Below are 19,993 nucleotides of genomic sequence, written 5' to 3'. Positions count from 1 at the left end.
GAAATATTTATTGAAATTATTCTTCCAATCATGCAAAAAAAAATTGCAAGCACTCTGCAGTCACCTCACCATACCTGCCATACAAAACGGCTTACAATATTTTACATTCTTAGAAATGAGGGAGTTATGTTTGATAAATTATTTTAGATGTCTAGGGGGCGCCTTACAAAGTACCAGTTCAGTGGTCGTCAAAGGCAAATCTTACAATGGGAACCTGATGATGCACTAGTTTCACGAACTGGACATGCAAAATGGTTCAAGGCTAACCAGCTTAACATTTTTGCCTTTTGTTTAAATATTCTGGCTGACTAAGCATACGAAACTATAGGTATAACAGGACATGGATTCTCCAATATACTGTGCCAAAAAACAGTCATGCTACAAATAAATACGATAGTAATACATTATTTGGATTAAAACGTGTTGGCTTTTCAAAGTAGATTTTACATCGAATAGTTTTTTCAACAGTTAACTTTCTTACTATTCGATTATTGATTTTTCCAATAGTCGATTTGTATTGTATGTATAAAATCTATATTTATGTACTCGTACGTAGGGTATAGATACATAGATAGTTATAGATAGATGTAGAGACTATGGGACGTTGTTCGGCCATATTTGTTATTGTGCTGATGGGGATTTATATATATCGTTTGATTTCAAACTAGAAAGTTTTACATTCTGTGATGTATTTTGTTTCATTGTATTCTCCTTTTGAATTTTTTTATCTAGTGACATAATATCTTCAAAAAACGAAAGAGTTATGTTAATTCAGTGACCGTGGATACCCCCTTGTGGTAGATCGCTGAAGTGTTCCAGCGAATTTTCTTGAGGGATTATTTCAATAAATCTCATTAACGTGGCGGGGGCATCAAATAATAATGGCAAAGGGGGCCGACAAGCCGCCCCAGTCGATGTGGGGTCTCCCTTACTCGACTGGGAGGAGGCTGACCATTTTAGTTTTGAGGATTCTGAACGGTTCGAGGAAGATTCCCTGTGTAGCTGGAGTTCAGAGCCCGAGAGCCTATGCAACAATTGGCGAGGATGGCGGCGTCCAAATCTTCAGAACTCATTTGGATCCCGATCAACTAAAAAGAATATTCAAGGTAACTCTATACAGCTGATTCTTTGTTTCGAACTAACGAAATGATGACAGTGTTTAACATTTGTTGACGAATCATGCATTTACAGGCGATATTATGTTAATTTTATGTCATGAATTGTATAAGTAGCTTTATTTCGCTCATATTTTCAGTAAATACTTTGGATGTCATGATCTATAGGTAGTAATTGAATATACATTGTGTTCAGTGATACAAAGAACAGGTGCTAAAAGTCATTTACCTTTGGAGTGAACAGTACAGTGATATACCTTAGGTTTCAAATCCTTGCATTTTTTACTGCATCAGGATCCTTCTGAGTATTGATCCAAAGTGAATGGAATATTTTGGTTCTGGGCAACTTTCTAACTTTCACTGAGGTTTGTAGGTGGATAATATGTGTTTATGTAATAATACATGAGTGATATTCCAATATCAGATAGTAAAGTTCTAAAATGGAAGAAAATGTATTGATTTTGTGTAACATATTTTGGAATAACAAAGAATACATTTCAAAACAAATGAGAATAGCAGCTAAATATGCAGCTAAAGCTAATTATTTATTTAAATAGGTTATTATGCATATTTTATTATGTATTATTGTACAATTCTTTGATTATAATTAAAATTACATACAATAAATCATAAACACATTAATTTGTTTTAGATAATATACTTACATACCTAATATGTAATTATAATATTATTATTTTTTCAATATTGTTGTACCATAGTATTAATATTGTAGGCCAACAAATTATTTTAAAGAATTGATTATTTTAAGTTTGTTTTCAGATACTAATATACTTTTTCTTTTATTATAATATGTATTATAGCGTGGCGATACAGAATTACGGTAGTTACATGAAACAATATAAATTAAACTTTACAGAAAAGACAGTTTCAACACTAAGTGAACTAGCAGCAAAATGTGTAGCATCTCACATACCATTTGAATTAGTTGAACATGTCTATCCACCGGTACCGGAGCAACTGCAACTCCAGATTGCTTTCTGGAGTTTCCCAGACAGTGAAGATGACATCAGGTTGTACTCCTGCCTTGCAAATGGCTCAGCTGATGAGTTTCAGAAAGGAGAACACCTGTTCAGAGATAGAGCAGTGAAAGACGTTCTACAAATTGGTTAGTTTTCTGATCTTGATGGCTATATAAATAGACACTGGAATTTGCATTTTCCTTAATTTACAGATATTGTAACTACCTAAAAATTCCACTCTCTATTTTATTCAAATAAAGTTGACTTGAATATTATTTTGATTGTTTAAAGTACATACATAATAGAAATAAATAAAACAAAATGAAATTGAGTATTTTATTAAAGAGTGTCTCCTTAGATACAGATGTACATAACCTTGCTTATCTTCGTAGGTTTTCACTTGTCTGCAACAGTGGTTGTTCTAAGCATGCCGCGGGCTCAGTTCAATGTTGCTGTCACGTTTGACAGACAAAGAATATCGTCTTGTAACTGCACCTGCTCCTCAACGGCGCATTGGTGCTCTCATATTGTAGCTGTGTGCCTGTACAGGATACATCTTGTAAGTAATAATGAGTGCAGACATATTTTGATGTTTCGTTTGTTAACAGTTTCTTGTTAATTAGAGTCTTAGAAGGAATTGTGAAGTTTCTGATTCTGAGACATAGAAAATGGTGTTTTGGTGGCTGAATCTCATTGATTTGATGTTCGTAAAGTGCAATGTTCTATTTTAATTTGATATTGGTTTTGAAATTACTGGCTCAACTTGCAACTAGATAATTTATTTATAAAAGTGCTTCAAAAGCATTGTGTATTACACTTGAGATTCTAAATGAATTATTAAAATACTCTGCCCTAGCTAAAGAGCTAGTAATTCTAAAAGTATATATGAGTCAGTTGCATTTGAAGTGACTCTTCAGTAAACTTCACGAGTCTGAATTCCTTGCATGAATAAACATCTATTTATAAAAGTGACTTAAGTTCTATATTTATTACGTATCAATTAATTAAACTTGTATGTTAATTGCGGTTAATCCCTTCCAGCCAACTCAAGTATGCCTCAGAGCACCTGTGTCGGAATCTCTGCAGCGTTTGCGAAGAGACCAACTGCAGAAGTTTGCACAGTACTTGATATCGGAGTTGCCTCGGCAAGTCTTGCCAACAGCGCAACGTATACTGGACGAACTGTTGTCGGCACAGCCGAACTCCATAAACACCACATGTGGTGCACCGGATCCGACTGCGGGCGCTTCGGCCTACGAATATACCTCCTGGTTCCTTGATGAGAAGACATTGCACAACAACATCAACAAGATCTTAGTCAAATTTTGCGTCCCAACGCCTATTGTCTTTAGGTAATGTCGAATGCATTTTTCAAATAAAATTGTTGAAGTTATTGATTTCCTCTTTCAAGATTCAAATACACAAGTTTATTTTGATTTCACACCCCATTACTTTTCATGAAATTGCAATTTTTTATTTTGAAACTGTGTGGATTATCAGTAATCCACACAAAATCGTTTTATTCATGTTTTTAACGTTTCTGCAGCGATGTCAACTATCTAAGTACAAGCGCGCCCCCTGCTGCGGCGGAATGGTCGTCACTGTTGAGACCGCTACGTGGCAGGGAGCCAGAGGGCATGTGGAACTTGCTCTCCATCGTCAGAGAGATGTTCAAGAGGAACGATAGAAATGCTATACCCCTTCTGGAAATCATAACTGAAGAGGTCATGGCATGTGAACAGGTAAGGGGCTAAGGGATGAAATTCAACGTTTCTTACCAAAAATTACAGTTTATAATAATCCGAAAATATACAAAGGCGTCATCTTTTTGTATGGTTGAAGAAACAGTCGTTTGTTTTTCTGCAGATTATAGTGTGGTGGTACACGACAAAGGCAGCCCTAGTGGCTTGGGGCAGCAACGGCGGCGGTGGTAAGCACGGCGGCAGTGGAGGCAATTCTGCTGCACAGCATGCTTGCTCCTCTCTTTGTGATGAGGTAACTATACTTATTGTAGATCATATACCTAGAAGTTTATGGCCAGTTTTACAAGTTGCTGATAAAGTCTCTGACAGCCTAGGAGGAACTTATTTGGACGGGCTATCTATAACTTAATGTCACAGGTCTCGGGTAGCAATATCTGGCAGAATTTATAAGCAGTCATTCTCTGGCAGATAGCCTTAACTATTAAACAACTAACTGAGACTTTATAGGAACCTGTTGTTTCTGTAACAGGTCGTCGTCTTGTGGCGTCTCGCCGCTTTGAACCCGGCCTTGGCGCCTCACGAGCGTGATACGCTTCACGAACAATTTGCCCAATGGCACATGAAAGTACTTGATAAGGTAAGACTGAAGTAATGTACTTAATTTAATAGGGAGGAACTTTGAAGTTGAGTAGGCAAAGAGTTGTTGCTACAACTTTTTCTTCAACCAACATTTTTCTTAAATATTAGTTTATTTTTTAACAGGTGGCGAAGAATCGCAATACCCATATAACTACAAGTTCGTCTTCGCACGCTAGACATGCGTCGCGATCGCATTCTCATTCTCCTTACATCAACGGTATCAGCGAGAACGAAGTGTTCCCAGGGTTCCACCCAGCTATGGAAGCTTGCTTCTTAGAGTGGGATGACTATCAGATACCCGGGGTGACCTACACTAAAGACTTGAACCCGCTGTACCACAGCCCTTTCACTATCTTTAGACATGCTGATAAACAGAACGATAGTGTACATCAGGTATGTGGGTTTTACTAAGGTGTTAATGTAAAATGCTTTGCGGTTGAAAAGCGTAAAATACCGTGGTTGCCGCACACCACATAAGGCTGTTGTTTAAATGCACAGTGGTTTCTTTGTGTAATTACGAGAGTGTTTCAGGTAAATTCGTCTAAAGCAGTGTTGAATAACGAGATGTCATTGAGCTATAGGCTAACAAATCCCGATCCTTCACTGCTAGGACACCGTACTACTATTCATAGGAATAGTCATATAAATGTGGACTTAGCTGTTCCTGGACCCTCAAATCAGGTATTGTGTAATACTAGATATACAAAGCGTATAATATTGTTCTTTTATTGAAAATTTTAATGTAAATGTTGTTATGTAGCCTTGTGGCTCTGAGGAAGGACCAAGTGATCCTCCGCGTGATTCAGGACCAAGCGATGGAAACCACTCGAGTGTCTCTTCTGAAGGTAACTTATGTACTTTTCTTTATGTTGTTCTGCTGCCTCATATACTCATTGCTAACTGTAACTCAATGTAATTATAATACATAGTGATTGTTTGCAATTTTACTACACAAAAGTTAACTTATTTATCTAGGTTTCTGTGAGAACGAAGAGGAGATTCTTCAGCAGAGCGGTGGAGACACGGATTCTCAGGAGTCTAGCTCTCCTCCCATTTCGTCTGACGATGCTCAGCGGCGCGTGTCCAATGACGAATCGGTGTCGGATGACGACTGTAACCTGTACTTCTACGACACGGCGGCCGCCAGGCGCGCTGTCTCGGGAGAGGGGACCAGCTCCGGCTCTGGTGTTGTAAGTTTCACGTTTGATAATAAGACAATGTTAGATAAATAAACCTGCTTAGGTTAATGATGTTCTACTTACAGTGTGACTTTTAGTGATACCTTTACAGAGGATGGATAATCAGAAGTGACAGCTGAAGTAGCCAGTTTGACCGTGTGTTTTCCTTAGGCGATCGCGTCCGGCAGTGGATGCGCGGGCGGCTGGGCGTGCGGCTGGGAGGGCTCGTTCGCGCGCGCGGAGGGGCTGCACGCGCACGGGCACGCGCGCGACGCGTGCGCGCTGGGCGCGCGGCTGGCGCGCGAGCTGCTGGCGCGCCCGCCCGCGCTGGGCGCCGCGCCGCTGCTGCCCGCGCTGGACCCGCGCCGCCCGCGCCGCCGCCACACGCCCAGCCCGCGCCTGTGCGCCGCCTCGCACCGCCTCTCCTGCCTCGCCTCCGCCACGCTCGCCAAGTGCGCCTTCCTCTGCACCGTGAGTAACACCTCCCATGTTCACTGCTCCGGAATGATTCTGTGACGTCAACGAACCTGCTGGATCCGATCGACAACAAAAAACGCTCAGTCCTAGACTGTGCGCTGCCTAGCACTGCCTCTTGTGTGTGTCGTCCACGCTCGCAAATTGCACCGTGAGTACCCAACGAAAAGGTTTTCTCTTTCCTAAAACTTGTACCCGTTTAGACGGTGGCGCGGCCGGCCGCCCCGAGCGGACAGCAGCGCGGCCCGTACGATCCCAGCCGGCCCAGACCGCGGCATACGATCAGCCCTAGACTGGCCACGCATCGCCTCTTATGTCTCGCTTCTGCCACGCTATCGAAGTGCGCCTTCCTCGGCACTGTGAGTACATTTCAGGGGGAAAATTACCATGAACTCTTACTTGTTTTGTGCTGCTAATTCGTGTAAAATTGAGTTTAAGGTTTTTTCAGGTCAAAAGGTTAATCTTAAGTGCCAAAGTGGATGGTCCTTAAATAATTTTAAAAGTTCGTGGTAGAGCCCCAAATACTTTCCTCATAAGATACCTAAGACCACAATATAAGCTAACTCATTGAAACTCTTGATAATATTATCATCTTTACGCCGTTTTCTAGGTTCTAGCAGAATTCAGCGAACATCACGAGCTTGCGTTCCGCATAGGTCTATTTGCGCTCGAGATGGCTCGTCCGCCGGCGAGTACTAAAGCTTTGGAAGTAAAACTGAACAACCAAGAGACGGAATTGGTTGCTCTTCTAAAGAAGCTGCCTACAGGGGCCGAACAGTTGGCTTTAGCTCGCGAGAAGGCTGAGCAACTGCGTGACGGTACTTTGAGGTAAGAATGTCCTAATGCTATGTCATGTGCGTAAATTGTTGTGTATTTTACCTAAATTATTAAATTCATGCTATTCTATAGGAACCGCGGACCTGCTCTATTACCGATTGCACTGGCGAGCTTCCTTTTCGATGTTCTCGTTTTATCAGCTACTGATAAAGAGAATAAACATCCTGTAAGTGTTCTCTAAATAATTCAATGACATTGGACCCAAATTAGAGCATACTAATCTTTGAATATTTGTTCCTTAGGCAAGATCGCCAAACGATGAAACCTTAGGGTTCGAAGCAGCCGTTGCAGCTTTAGGACTGAAGGCGAATGTGTCTGAGGCAGAACATCCTCTTCTTTGTGAGGGAACAAGAAGGCAACGAGGAGAGCTGTCTCTCACTCTATTGTCCTTCTATAAGGACGATCCGGTCAAACTGGCCAGGATTATGAATAAAGTAAGCGCTTTACTGTACTCAGTTATGTATATGATATGTACACTCATTTATATGAACTATAGTTACTCAATCAAGTTGTCATATAATACTCAATCTTAAAATATAGTAAATTAAAATTACACTGTATTCTTATGTCGTACTTTTATAGTAATTAAATGCAAGTAAATAATTGTGTACACTTCGCAAATCTGTTGTTCACAATTTATAATAATTGCATTATTCATTATGATAATTTAACACATATCCATATTTGTTGTACACAGCTTCTAGACCGCGAAATCCACCAGTTGACGAAGAGTCCGATGGTGAGCTTGTACTACATGAACAACCCGCGCCTGGCCGCGTACCGCGCCGACGTGTCCGCGCATCCCGCGTACAATGCTCACGCGCACCCCAGCCCGCCGCACTGTAGCAGCGCCACACCTTCGCAGGTACCTTATACTTTACTGCTATGGAACTGATGTAGTGTTATAACTGATATAGTGTGCAAAGCTGATGCTTTTTGTAGATCAATTATTCTAAATGTTGCTCAGTAGCATCCGACACTATACACAATGTTACGCTCGCATTTCATGTGAAGCAAAAAATTTTAATATTATTTTCTGTTCTCTACTGTCTCTTTTTGATAAGTGGATAACTAAATTTTGAGAACAATGCTCTCTACAGTACCTATTCTGACTTATTTTGATATTGATATTCAATATGATAGACGTCTTGAAACCAAAAATGAGTGCACCAATTTATTTTAATTGTGTCAATAAAGCTTTGTAGTCGTATAAACAGTTCACACATAAAACGCTTGCACACTTGTAAATGTAATATTGTTGTCCGCTATACTAATTACTATGTGACGTCTGTAGATGAGCACGCAATGCGGGTCGAATGAGTGGCGAGCACAGACGGCGAGCCTGAGCGGGGACATGGAGCGTCTGGTGGTGTCCGAGGGCGGCGCCTCGCCTCCCGCGCATTCGTCGCACGCATCGCACGGATCCCACGCGTCACACGCGTCGCATGCGTCGCACGTATCGCACGCATCGCATGCGTCGCACGTATCACATGCGTCGCACGCATCGCACGCGTCGCATACATCGCACGCGTCCCATGCGTCGCACGTATCGCACGCGTCGCATACGACGCATGCATCGCATACGACGCACACGCCGCATCCGACGCCACATGCTTCCTCCTCGCACCCGCCCATCTCCAGGGCGAAGGATTCCAGGTTATTATCACTTTTTGTGCTTTGAATTTCAGTTAGATCACTTTAGTGAAGTTTTCCTTCTAAAGTCAGCCTTTTGATGCCTCACGCATCTTTAGTTGTGATTTTTTGTATATTTTCACTAGTAGCCAACTTCCAAGTGAGTTCTTCTTATTTCTGCCATATGTATGAGTACTAATTATAATAAAAATAATCTGCCATAAAATATTGGACAAATATATAGGTAATTATCTATTTAAGAAATATAATAATCAATTGATTTCTTTGACTTTTGAAGAAAACTGATCATAGTTAAAAACATTTGTTTAATTTTTTGTAGATACAAAGGCAAGCGCCTATACCCTTCAGTGCCGAATCAACCCTCTGAAGCGTCTGCTCACTTTATGTTCGAGTTGGCTAAGTCCGTGCTGTTCAAAGCCGGCGGCTCTTCAAGTACAAGCCTGTTCACTCAGCCGTCGTGTGCTAGGGAACATCATGGACCGCATAGGTAAGCACTAAAGATGAAGTATGAAAATGGGGCAACTATTGCAGCAATTGGTAACTAACCGTCGTACCACAAAAACTTTTAAACTTCTGTTGAACTCTTGTCTAAAAAATGACAGATTATGACGTTGAAATAAGGTCCGTTTTGAAGCCACACTTTCAATTAGTATGTACATTTCCTCAACTAAAGTTGCTCTGTGTACAAAGCGCTTTAGGCTTTGCAAAAAATCCTAGTTTCAATTGTGATTTTTTCAGAGGACTACACATGGCGGCTTTCCAATTGGGACTTTACGCTCTCGGCTTACACAACTGTGTGAGCGCTAATTGGCTCAGCCGTACCTATTCATCACACGTTAGTTGGATCACAGGCAAGTATTATACAAAACAAGCTTAAGATTTGTGCAAATGTTTGTTTATTTACATGTTGGTTGTTGTTTGTAGGTCAAGCTATGGATATTGGCGCGCCTGCTATCTTATTCTTGATCGACGCATGGGAAGGTCATTTGACACCTCCCGAAGCTGCCAGCATTGCGGATAAGGTAAGTTGAAGACCAACCTCTATGATCTTATACTTTATAATCTTTATGCTTGAACCATTTTTATTGAACACTAGCTGTCCCCTGCGGTTTCACCCACTTCCTAAATTTATAACTTTGTGCACTTGAAAGATAAACAAGCTTTGATACTTCTTAAACCAGTGGGGCCCAACAGGGCCAAGGCCCGCCGTCGCTACGACATTGTTTGAAAGAGTTACCGCGGCCTTGGTACATAAAAGGCCTACGACGGAACATGATGGATTTTTAGTCAGTAAAAGTCTGACACTCCCTCACCGCTGCTAACCCACAGCGGGATTATTTGATGATTTTTGCCATCATTAAAAAAAATAAAAAATACTTCTTAAAACGGTTAGCAGCCCAGATTTTTGTTCTGTTGTTTGTTTGTATAGTGACTTTTCAAACTTGTGTTGCTTTTGTACAGGCGTCCTCCGGTCGTGACGTACCCACAGTCCGGGCTGCCGCCGAGTTAGCGTTGTCAGTCTTACCTCACGCTCACGCTCTCAACTACAACGAGATACAACGCGCTGTACTGCAGTGCAAGGAACAGAGCGACGCTATGTTAGAACGAGCTTGCCTCACTGTTGAAGCTGCTGCTAAAGGTACGAAAAACTGTTGAGGAATTAATAAGTAAGGTGTAACAGTTAAAGTAGGACGGGAAACTTGCAACAAACAGAAAAGAGGCGCACATTGAAGATTTTGACGTCACTGCTGCTGGTATATGTTGAAAAGCTAAATTATATTGCTGGTATATGTTATAGTTGGGGAGCGTATATGCATGATTTATCCTACTAATATTATAAACTTGAAAGTTTGTATGTATGGATGTATGGATGTTTGTTACTCTTTCACGCAAAAACTACTGAATAGATTTTAATGAAACTTTACAATAATATAGCTTATACATCAGAATAACACATAGGCTACAATTTGTAAACATATTGTTCGAAATACTAAACCTGCGCAGACGAAGTCGCGGGCACCAGCTAGTACTAACATAAAGCTGTTTGTTGTGCTAACGGATGGTAATTTTTTCCTATGAGGCGTGTAAATAATAATTGCTGCTCGTAAGCAGAACTACTCATAATTTATGAGACCCAAGTCTTTCTACCACTTGATTTTAATTACAATGTGTCTATAAGTGTATCAACTAACTTAAATTTACTGTTATTCACAGGTGGCGGCGTGTACCCCGAAGTACTATACACAGTGGCCCGCTACTGGCACGAGTTGTATCTACGTCAAGCTAACGAGGAATCAGAGCCGCTGTTGGACGAGCCACAGTACAGGGCGCAGCCGCCGCCCCTCGCAGTCCCCGTGCCCTATCCCATACCGTACCCCTTCACCTACCATCCGTACCCGCCCGCTATATACCAGCTGCCGGTCAGTATATAACAATTTGAAATCTATGTATATCTAATAAAGAGACAATTATCAAGCTGGTTATTAAAGCTTTCGAGCTAATTATGCAGAACGACATACCCCTAAAAACAACCTAACACTTTAGATTCAGAAAACACTAATACTCAGCTACATCCGGTTAGACTGGAAGCCGACCCCAACATAGTTGGGAAAAGGCTCGGGAGATGATAATGACATAAGATTCAGAAAAGAAATGATTCATTATTATTTTTTATTTATTTACAGTACGCTGGAACGGGCCCACCGCATCCGCCACCACAGTATGCGCTGCCGCCGTATTTCGTCCGCGGCATCGTGGCACCGCCGGGAGCGCCGCAACTGCAACAACACCCCCAGCATCAACAACACCCCCGCTGCAACAACACCCGCCACTACAACAACATCCGCCGCTCCAACAGCATCCTCCGCTGCAACAGCACCCGCCGATCCCCCAACATCCACCGATCCCCCAACATCAGCAATTGCCTCAACATCCGCCGTTACAACAACATCCGCCGTTGCAGCAACATCCTCAACCGTTACAGCATACACAGCCGATGCCGCATCCTCAGCATCAACCGATGCAGCATCCGGGACTCGCGCCACACCCGCCGATGCCGCAACATGTTGCGCATCCACAGACTATACAAGTCAATGCGACTGTGCATCAAGTTGTAAGTATCTCTATCTTCAAGTTCGCGGTGCTTTGCATCAAAAGAATCGTTTCTAAAGTCAAACTTTTTTAGCATCCAGCGCCGATTCCTCCTCCGATGCCAGCTCCACAACAGATAGTGCCAGTTCCCGGAGTATCAGGCGCTCCCGGCGTGAACGTGGGCAACGTGAACGGAGTAGGCCCCGCCCCAAATGTGGGCGTAGGCAATGGAGCCCCGCCCAACGGCGCGGCCCCCGCCCCCGCCGTTAATCAGACGCAGTTGCGTAGACTGTTAGCGGCGTATCGAGTAGGCATGTTGGCCCTAGAGACACAAGCCCGTCGGGTACATGATGATCGCCCACAGAATAAGTTTGGCAGGTATGTATTTCCTAAATTCAACACCGTCCGCTTCCCGAGCCTTTTCCCAACTACATATGTTGGCGTTGGTTTCCGGTCTAACCGGATTCAGCTGAGTACCAGTGTTTTACAAGGAGCTCCTATCTGACCTAGTCAACCCCGTTATCCGGGCAAACCTTTCCGGGACTACATGACGTACTAATGCTTGAGACGTTGGCTCTTTACCCTAGAGGCCACCACAACTTTTTTTTTAATTTACTACATTCAAGAAAATGGTTTAAATAAAGCTTCATTATTATTAACAGAAACCCACCATACGGCGAGCACGTAAAATGGCTGCTCCGCATCTCAAAGCGGCTGGGAGCTCAGTACCTGCACCAGTTCTGCGTGTGCGCGGTGAACTCGGTGGTGTCGCCGTTCGTGCTGTACGAGCTGTGCGTGGAGTCGGCGCACTGGCTGGCGCGCGGCGGCCCGCACCACCTCGTCATGCAGCACCTGCGCGGCACGCTGGCGCCGCTCGTGCAGAAGTGCCAGCAGATGTAAGTCTTACATGTCCAGGCTGCTCGCTTACCTACAATAATCTGACCGATATTTTGTACATAATATTACGGATCCTTGACATATTTTTTGTGCATAACGTTGCGAAGCTCCCTCAAATTTCTCTTATTTCCATCATCAGGTCGTGAAGCTGACCTTTTATTATGTTTTTAGATATAACCATAGTGTTAATATTTTACTCTACGTAAGCCTACAAATTCTTAGAAGTTTACCCTCGATTTCTTAGAGGCTTCATCGTGAGTTCATGACCTAAACATTATGGGGTCACTACGAAAGTATACCATATCAAAAAAAAAAGGAATTTTGCAAATTGGTCCAAGAGTCTGAGTAATCGCTGAACATACATAAAAAAATACATATGGCATAGAATTTTGCCACAGTGCAATTTATATTGGCTGCTTAGGTAATGTAGCATTATAAGTAAATAGATTGTGGTGGCTATTTGACATCTCATTATCCAATGCCATGTAGAGAATGGCATACAATTTGCTTTCATACGTCGATTCTCTTATTATGAATAGCGATGACTGAGTTACTTACCGACATAAAAAAATTAAATGTTCACAGGTACATTCAATGCATTCATCAGAAGCTGTACCACTTGACTACAGTGGAATATGAGGAGTTTGTGAGCATCGTTCTGTCGGCTCGTACAGCTTTCCAGCTCACACCAGAAGGAAACACACAGTTCAAGGAGTGGCTTGCTTCCTTGCGCAGGTTAGTAATTTATTTCTAAATCTAAGCTGTTGTTTCTTGTTTCCTTTTTTAGGGTTCCATACCCAAAGGGTAAAACGGGACCCTATTGTTTTCGCTCCTCTGTCCGTCCGTCCGTCCGTCTGTCACCAGGCTGTATCTCATGAACCGTGATAGTTAGAGAGCTGAAATTTTCACAGATGATGTATTCTGAAAACTAGAATAAAATAAATGTTTTCGGGGGCTCCTATACAACAAACGTGATTTTTTTGCTCATTTTATAAATAATGGTACGGATTGCGTATTGTACACCAATGGCTTTGGGCAACAAAGGTTGCGTTTAAATGAATTAAACAAGGTAGCTGTGTATATTAGTCTTCCTGAAAACGGTATGCAAGAAACTGTAATAATAACCCGAATAATCTCCCAAGAATAGCATTTCAATAAACTGAAGAGCCTTATATTTTAAATAAAATTTATACAGAAAAGTGAGACAAAAATTTATTTATCTTCAGATCAAAATCCTGCAAGAAAGATCTGTGGACGCAGCTGAATGCGGCTCTGCAGACAAACGGCAAATGACGTCGGCAGCCGATAGTTTGTAGAGTGCGGTGTACCGCGCGCAAACTGTCACAACACAGGCGATGGCCGCGTTATCGGCTCGTATACCATCTACATAATATCTAACTGTATTACATGTTGTGTTATTTGTAATTTATGTGCACGCCGTCATCTTGTTACAGAAGTCGTTCTGATTGCCAAAACTATTCTTCCGATTCATAGTGATAACATAATTACAGATTAGATAATGGAATACACGCCAGTAATATTAAAAAGAAAATGACGTTTTCCTGATAGATCTGTGGCATATGTATGTATGCTTTGTAAATCTTGGTACTTGAAAGAGCAGAACGCCTGAAGTTCTGCGGTGAGGATAACTTAAATTACAAATAATATAATTCCGACTGGAGAAGGATAGAAAACCTCTGTTAGTAATAGTAACACTCGACTTTGAGGGTAATCGATCTCAATATACACAAACGGAATGTATCGATGATCACAGAAAAATGTTGCTAACTCCTAATATTCTTTTGAACGTTTTGGCACACCCGTACAATGTTCGTATGGGTCGTATAATTTCAGTACGTTTTGAATTCCGCGAGAAGCGTCCGTTTTCGTGTCGTAGTAAATATCAAGAGATTATTGAACATTCGTTAGTCATACTTCATTGTTGTTTGAACTCAAGTTACTAACATGAGAGGCAAGTTTAAGCTCATTTGAAGGTTGTGCTTTAAATAGTCTGAGATTTGGTTGTTATTGAAGTTTTATTGTAAGACAAATCATATTTGCACCTTTGCTACTTAATTATCGGGGAGTTTAGCAACATTTAATTTGTATTTCTTTTAGAGTGTGCAGTGTAACTTCTAATGATGTTAACAACTTCGTCTTCTAAATGCAAGCGTAATGTATAAAGCATTGCACAATATCATCTCTAACTTCTTTTTGTCTTTTCCGTGAATTTTGAATATTCTTGACACACTTAACTAGTCAGTGGTTTTGAGGATCCGTATTTGGAGAACCAGTGGAACTTCATAACTGTAGCTCATTTAGTTTTCTTTTCTTTGAATAGTGTAATGTAAGACGTTTGGTTTGAATTTAATGTCTATTTATGCATAGGGGCCAGTAGTGCCCTATGACTGCATTCGCGTAAAAGGTATTAAATGATGACGAATTAATAAAGAATGTTAATCAGTAGCGGAAACTATAACCATAATTTAAATGCAAATTTTGAGCCGAATTGTTTCAGTTATGATTAGCATTTTGTTGCTTTTAGTTAATTCTACATGCTAGGTGGGCATCTGATAATATAGAAGAATTGACTATTGTTGGAAAAATATTAGGGAGATGTGTTGCTTAGATTCATTTTACCCCTCTAACCAAGTTATAGTATCGATATAACCTAATAGTTCCCTGAGTTTCGGCCTATCAGAAGAACTAAATATTGCCGTTGGATTATTCATAGCTTGACGTGGACATTTATATCAAGAGTTCTTAACAAGATCAAGGAATGAAGGCGTTGCTTACTTAATTATGAATCAGTGTCCACTTAGCGGATTATCGTGAAGATCTCTATCATTTTGTAAGCGTTTAGAAAATAGTACGTCACTCATTTATTGTACGCGTTTCACCGTTTTTAGTGTAATGTGGGTTATTACCTATTTCGTAGATGTGGAAGTAGAGGACTGTGTTACGGTATATGTTTGATTATTTGTTTAAGTATAAATTGCGCTATTTATATTACTTCGTTGGGTTCTACTCTCAAGAACGTATTGTTACATGAACTTATGTGAACTATTATACAAAATAAAGCGACTACAGTATACATGCTGTCTGTTTACTGAATGTATTTTAGACTTGTTAATCCTAGAACAGTAATTATTGTGGTCGATTTATAAATCGCAATGTTTTTGGATGTGACTCTTAACTATTATGGCAAAAATTACGAAATTTCATTTTAAACCATAGTCCATATTATAATGTGAATTGGCTTAAGATGTTTCAAGTGACCTAAATAGCGTCATTAGACTACAGAATATTAGACAGAATGTAGGCGATGACCGTCGATACACTATTTTTGATATTCTCTTGTCGAAATTTGCAGTTTCATGAATGTTAAGTAATAACGTCTTGCGGAGATAAATGTAGACGTACGTTCTATTAACTATAGTAACTTTATTTACACGTTTTTATTACATTATATATTATAATATATATAATTATAAATATATTGTAATGCATAGTAGCGTTGAGAGCCTCCGAAATATATGTAATTTATGTATTATGATGGATGCGCTGGCAATAAATTAGTACCGCTACCTAAATAAATATCCCTTTCTAAATGACGGTCGTATCATTGCTAAAAGCTACTTTTAGTGTCTTTTCAAGACCTACGGCATTCATTTAGTTTATATACCTTGCAAATAAATATATAATTAATTCATTATAATTAAGTTTATTACGTTTGCCATTCCACAGTCAGATAATATAACAATGTCTTATTTTTTAAAGGACTGATATCACATTGGCCAATGCCCGGAATTTTAATGAATTGGTATTTATTTCATTAATATTTTTTCTTGAAGAATGAAGATTGACAAAAAAACGGAATATCCTTTTGCAAATTTTATGGAGTAAGATTATATTTCCTGATGAATTTAAATTATGTAACTTACTTAGCTTTGTATTATCTCGTCCCGAATAGTCCCATCTCGCGTTTTCAGTTCATTCTCCCAGAAAACTGTATGAAATTGCTCAAATAACAAAATAATCAGAGAAATAACAATTTGGGCCTCGTTATAACACATTACTTAAATCTTGTTTTAGTGTTATGTAAGTTACTGCACAACATGCAATTTGTTAATTGACAGAATACTGGTCTGACATTGGAATGGAATTTATTGCCAGCTCAAGTATCAAGTAGGCTTAGTTCAATATCTTTATAAAATTAGATGTTTATGTGCATTCATTAAGTGTGGATGTTTTCAGCATTCAGTAGATAGTAAATTTTTAGAATGCTAGTTAGTATAAATTGAAGGTAATTAACAATTGGATCAAAGCTAAGGTTTATGATTTTAATGTCTTCTAAATAACGTTCAGAATGTCTCAGAAGGATGGTTGTATAGAGTTCCCTGAATATAGTATTGTCAGTTTGATAATCATGTTTAGATCTTCTGCACAAAAGGTTTTACCGCTGCCAACTCGTTAATAATGCACTTTGAGTTTTTGGTCTCGCTTGTGTGATCGTTAGGGAATAGTATTTCGTACCGTCTTATTTGTTCAGATACTGTATACCTGCTAAAATAGGACTAAAGAAATACAAACATAAATTGTTTCAATTATGAAATCTGAATAGGAATTCTTGTTTGTATAAACATTCTCTGTAGGTATATTAACAGTCAATCTCCCAATCGCGTCCGTTAATTTACTCAGTCATATTATTTATTTTGATTTTGACTACCTCGTTTACCAGACTTAGAAATCTAGCAATCAAGAGTTTATCTAATGTCATTAGGTTAAAACACGTCAAGTTGGTCTCTTCAATGGCTCACATAATAATTTTGTTAAATATTATATTCTATTTATCAGAATAGGTATACCTACTTCGTCATGTCGTGAACCTTTGGATCAATTAAGTTGCGATTACACGAAATCTATTCTTTTTAACGCAATCACATTAATATTTATTATATAAATAATGATATTTGGAAAGACATAGTTATCATAGAGATTTGCCGTCCAGAAATTTATTTGCAATTCTGTAAAACTGTAGTCTTTCTTTCATAATATCTTCCTATTAAGAAGTAAAAACAATACAACGTACATATTTATAATTCAATATTACCGAATGGTTATCTTATATTGCTCGTCGGGCATTATTAACATTTACTGGTATAGTTTTATCTAAAAGCATGTTCATTTCGCGATTGGCATTAAGGAGCGCTTTGACATTTTTGTCTCAAGAAAACTATTTTTACACTATAAAGCGTATTTAAACTAAAAAAAAAATATAAAATATATCGTTAGTTTCGTAAATATAGAATGTTAGTACGGAGCATATTTTAATTAGTCGTTTAATGCATGTTCATAGAGTTAATTCGCCCAGTGTCAGGCAAGTTCGCGAGGTGTTGCGGTATCCCATTGATTTGCAGTTATCGGTATCACATATCAGTTCAGTCGTACTTCACTTGGGACACGTTGTACTGGCAAATGTCAGAACAATGGTATCCAACTTCTGAAATGAGCATAATTTTATTAAATCACAATTCAAAGATTGTATTGTAGCGTCAAATATTAAATTAACTTCTAAGTCATAGGCGTAATGTGGATTGGACATACAGCAGAATGAACTGTTAAGAACGACTGCCAGGTTTGGGACGACTCTGTCTGTTGAACAACAAATGAAGGCGTAAAGCCGCCAGTGCCTCTATCTAATAGAACAGATAAATGTAACCGTAATGATTTAGATGTAGAGGAAATCGTATGTCTTTTCCACAATATTGGTCTGCATCTTTAGATTGGTAGGGCACGACTACTAGAGCATATTGTTAATTCAGGATCGTGGGCAATGGGTCGTTAGCTGCAACAGTTGTACTGAGTTTTGTTCTTTAATACTCATGGCAATGTATGCATGTCGAACTACGTCACATCACAAGTCAGTTAGTGGTATTGAGAATAACAGTCTAGCAAGTTTGTTTAGTTCTAAATCGAAGATGCATAATTATTTTATACATCTGGATTTGTAGTTTAATTATTGCACTTTGTAAGTGTGGTGTCTCCGCCTATTAAAGTATTTAACCATTTACAGAGTTCGAATGGCTACTTATTAGTGTACGTAATAAATTTATATAATGATGATATTTTTATTGTTCATATCGCATATTTACTTACTTGAAGAGTGTAGTTGCAAAACAAAGAACGTCTACGTTTGACATTAACGGGTTAAAAGTACTTACTTAAATAATTTCGACTATCATAAGAGTTTTAGTGAAAGTCATACCGGTTGTTGCACTTATCATTTTATCGATAAATAAATAAATCAACAACAAGTGTAAGAACGAGTATGGTGTTATCGTAGTTTCACAGTGACATTTCTTGTTTTGTCGTTACACTTTTTAAGTGCAACACACGGAGGAACAGTGCATAGGAAACAGTAAACACTTACGTATCCGTTAAATATTTTTCAGCTCGTATTACATTATTGCATTCTTTGCGTAAATATCAAACGAACTGTTTAATTTTTTGTGCCACGATCGTTTAAAACTGTCCGCCATGTTTACTTGCAGGACGTAAGACTGACAAGAACATTGAAATAGTCGAAAGTGGAGTCTTAAATGTAATCCAGGGTGTCTAAAAACGATACTGTTATCATGTACTGTACGTTTGATCTGGTTAACATTTACTTAGTTATTCCTTTTGTGATTTGGAACAAATTGTTTTATGGCATCCTGTTTACTTATAGAAAGTGCCCATACATATAGTATTTATTAAATATATAGCACTAGACATTTTGCTCCGTTGTCGCAAATGGTTGTAATTATAAAAGTATAGTTAATATTAATTAGTAAAATGATAGACTGTTTTGCACGACTTCTGGTTTGTCCGTGTCAACTCTTCCACACGTTGTCACTTCTCATGCAAACGAATTATATGAACACTTTGTGATGACAAGTTCTGCTCTGAAGTTAGCTGGTTGCATGTCAACCCACAACGTTTTCGATATTCGGTACATTAAACCTAATTGCAATATCATCCCACTTAAAATGTATGTTTCTACTCAAACTCGAAATATTTTGACCTCTTGAACGTTTTATTATTACTTTTACGATTACACTATACCTAAGTCTTTTTTGGCAACATATTTGAAGTAATATTATTTAATTATTCAATATACTTATCTATATTAAGAAAATTGTGTTTTATTTTAAAGAAATTTCGCCCGTATTTTGTTATATTATTTAGTTTATTCTAGTTCTATAAACGTTATACTCAAATATTCTATCTCAAGGATTTCCTATTTCTATAGAGAGATACACCTCGAATAAGCAATAGGTACTGAAGCCAATAATACATACTGATAAGCAAAATCTTATTATAAACGGAAGTCAATATGACTACCTCTATAGATTACACATTTAGCTAACACGAGGTAATTTATC

The 19,993-nt window shown here is 39.2% G+C and overlaps 1 protein-coding gene across 1 annotated transcript; it reads left to right on the top strand.

Annotated features, from left to right (window-relative positions):
* Positions 1-115: 115 nt before the first annotated feature.
* On the top strand, positions 116-19,746 carry LOC110374162 (zinc finger SWIM domain-containing protein 8 homolog). The gene is made up of 28 exons (XM_064037260.1): positions 116-128; positions 834-1,106; positions 1,993-2,241; positions 2,488-2,654; positions 3,137-3,447; positions 3,642-3,837; positions 3,962-4,090; positions 4,328-4,435; positions 4,561-4,830; positions 4,969-5,118; positions 5,198-5,282; positions 5,413-5,627; positions 5,787-6,086; positions 6,700-6,917; positions 6,999-7,092; positions 7,169-7,360; positions 7,624-7,791; positions 8,221-8,582; positions 8,899-9,066; positions 9,318-9,430; positions 9,504-9,601; positions 10,041-10,218; positions 10,794-10,999; positions 11,264-11,691; positions 11,763-12,047; positions 12,332-12,565; positions 13,152-13,301; positions 13,793-19,746. Exons 1-28 carry the CDS (start codon positions 116-118, stop codon positions 13,857-13,859), a joined length of 5,427 nt encoding a protein of 1,808 aa, XP_063893330.1. The 3' UTR covers positions 13,860-19,746.
* The last annotated feature ends 247 nt before the right edge of the window (positions 19,747-19,993 follow it).

Source organism: Helicoverpa armigera, chromosome 12 (assembly GCF_030705265.1).
Source record: "Helicoverpa armigera isolate CAAS_96S chromosome 12, ASM3070526v1, whole genome shotgun sequence".
NCBI lineage: Eukaryota > Metazoa > Arthropoda > Insecta > Lepidoptera > Noctuidae > Helicoverpa > Helicoverpa armigera.
Note: the sequence above shows the minus strand (reverse complement) of the source record. Positions and strands in the feature narration are given on the sequence as shown.

Excerpts from the sequence above, each read along its gene's own strand:
- LOC110374162 (XM_064037260.1), top strand. Across the intron at positions 3,448-3,641 it reads CCAACGCCTATTGTCTTTAG|CGATGTCAACTATCTAAGTA; the intron begins GTAATGTCGAAT and ends ACGTTTCTGCAG. Across the intron at positions 7,792-8,220 it reads GCAGCGCCACACCTTCGCAG|ATGAGCACGCAATGCGGGTC; the intron begins GTACCTTATACT and ends TGACGTCTGTAG.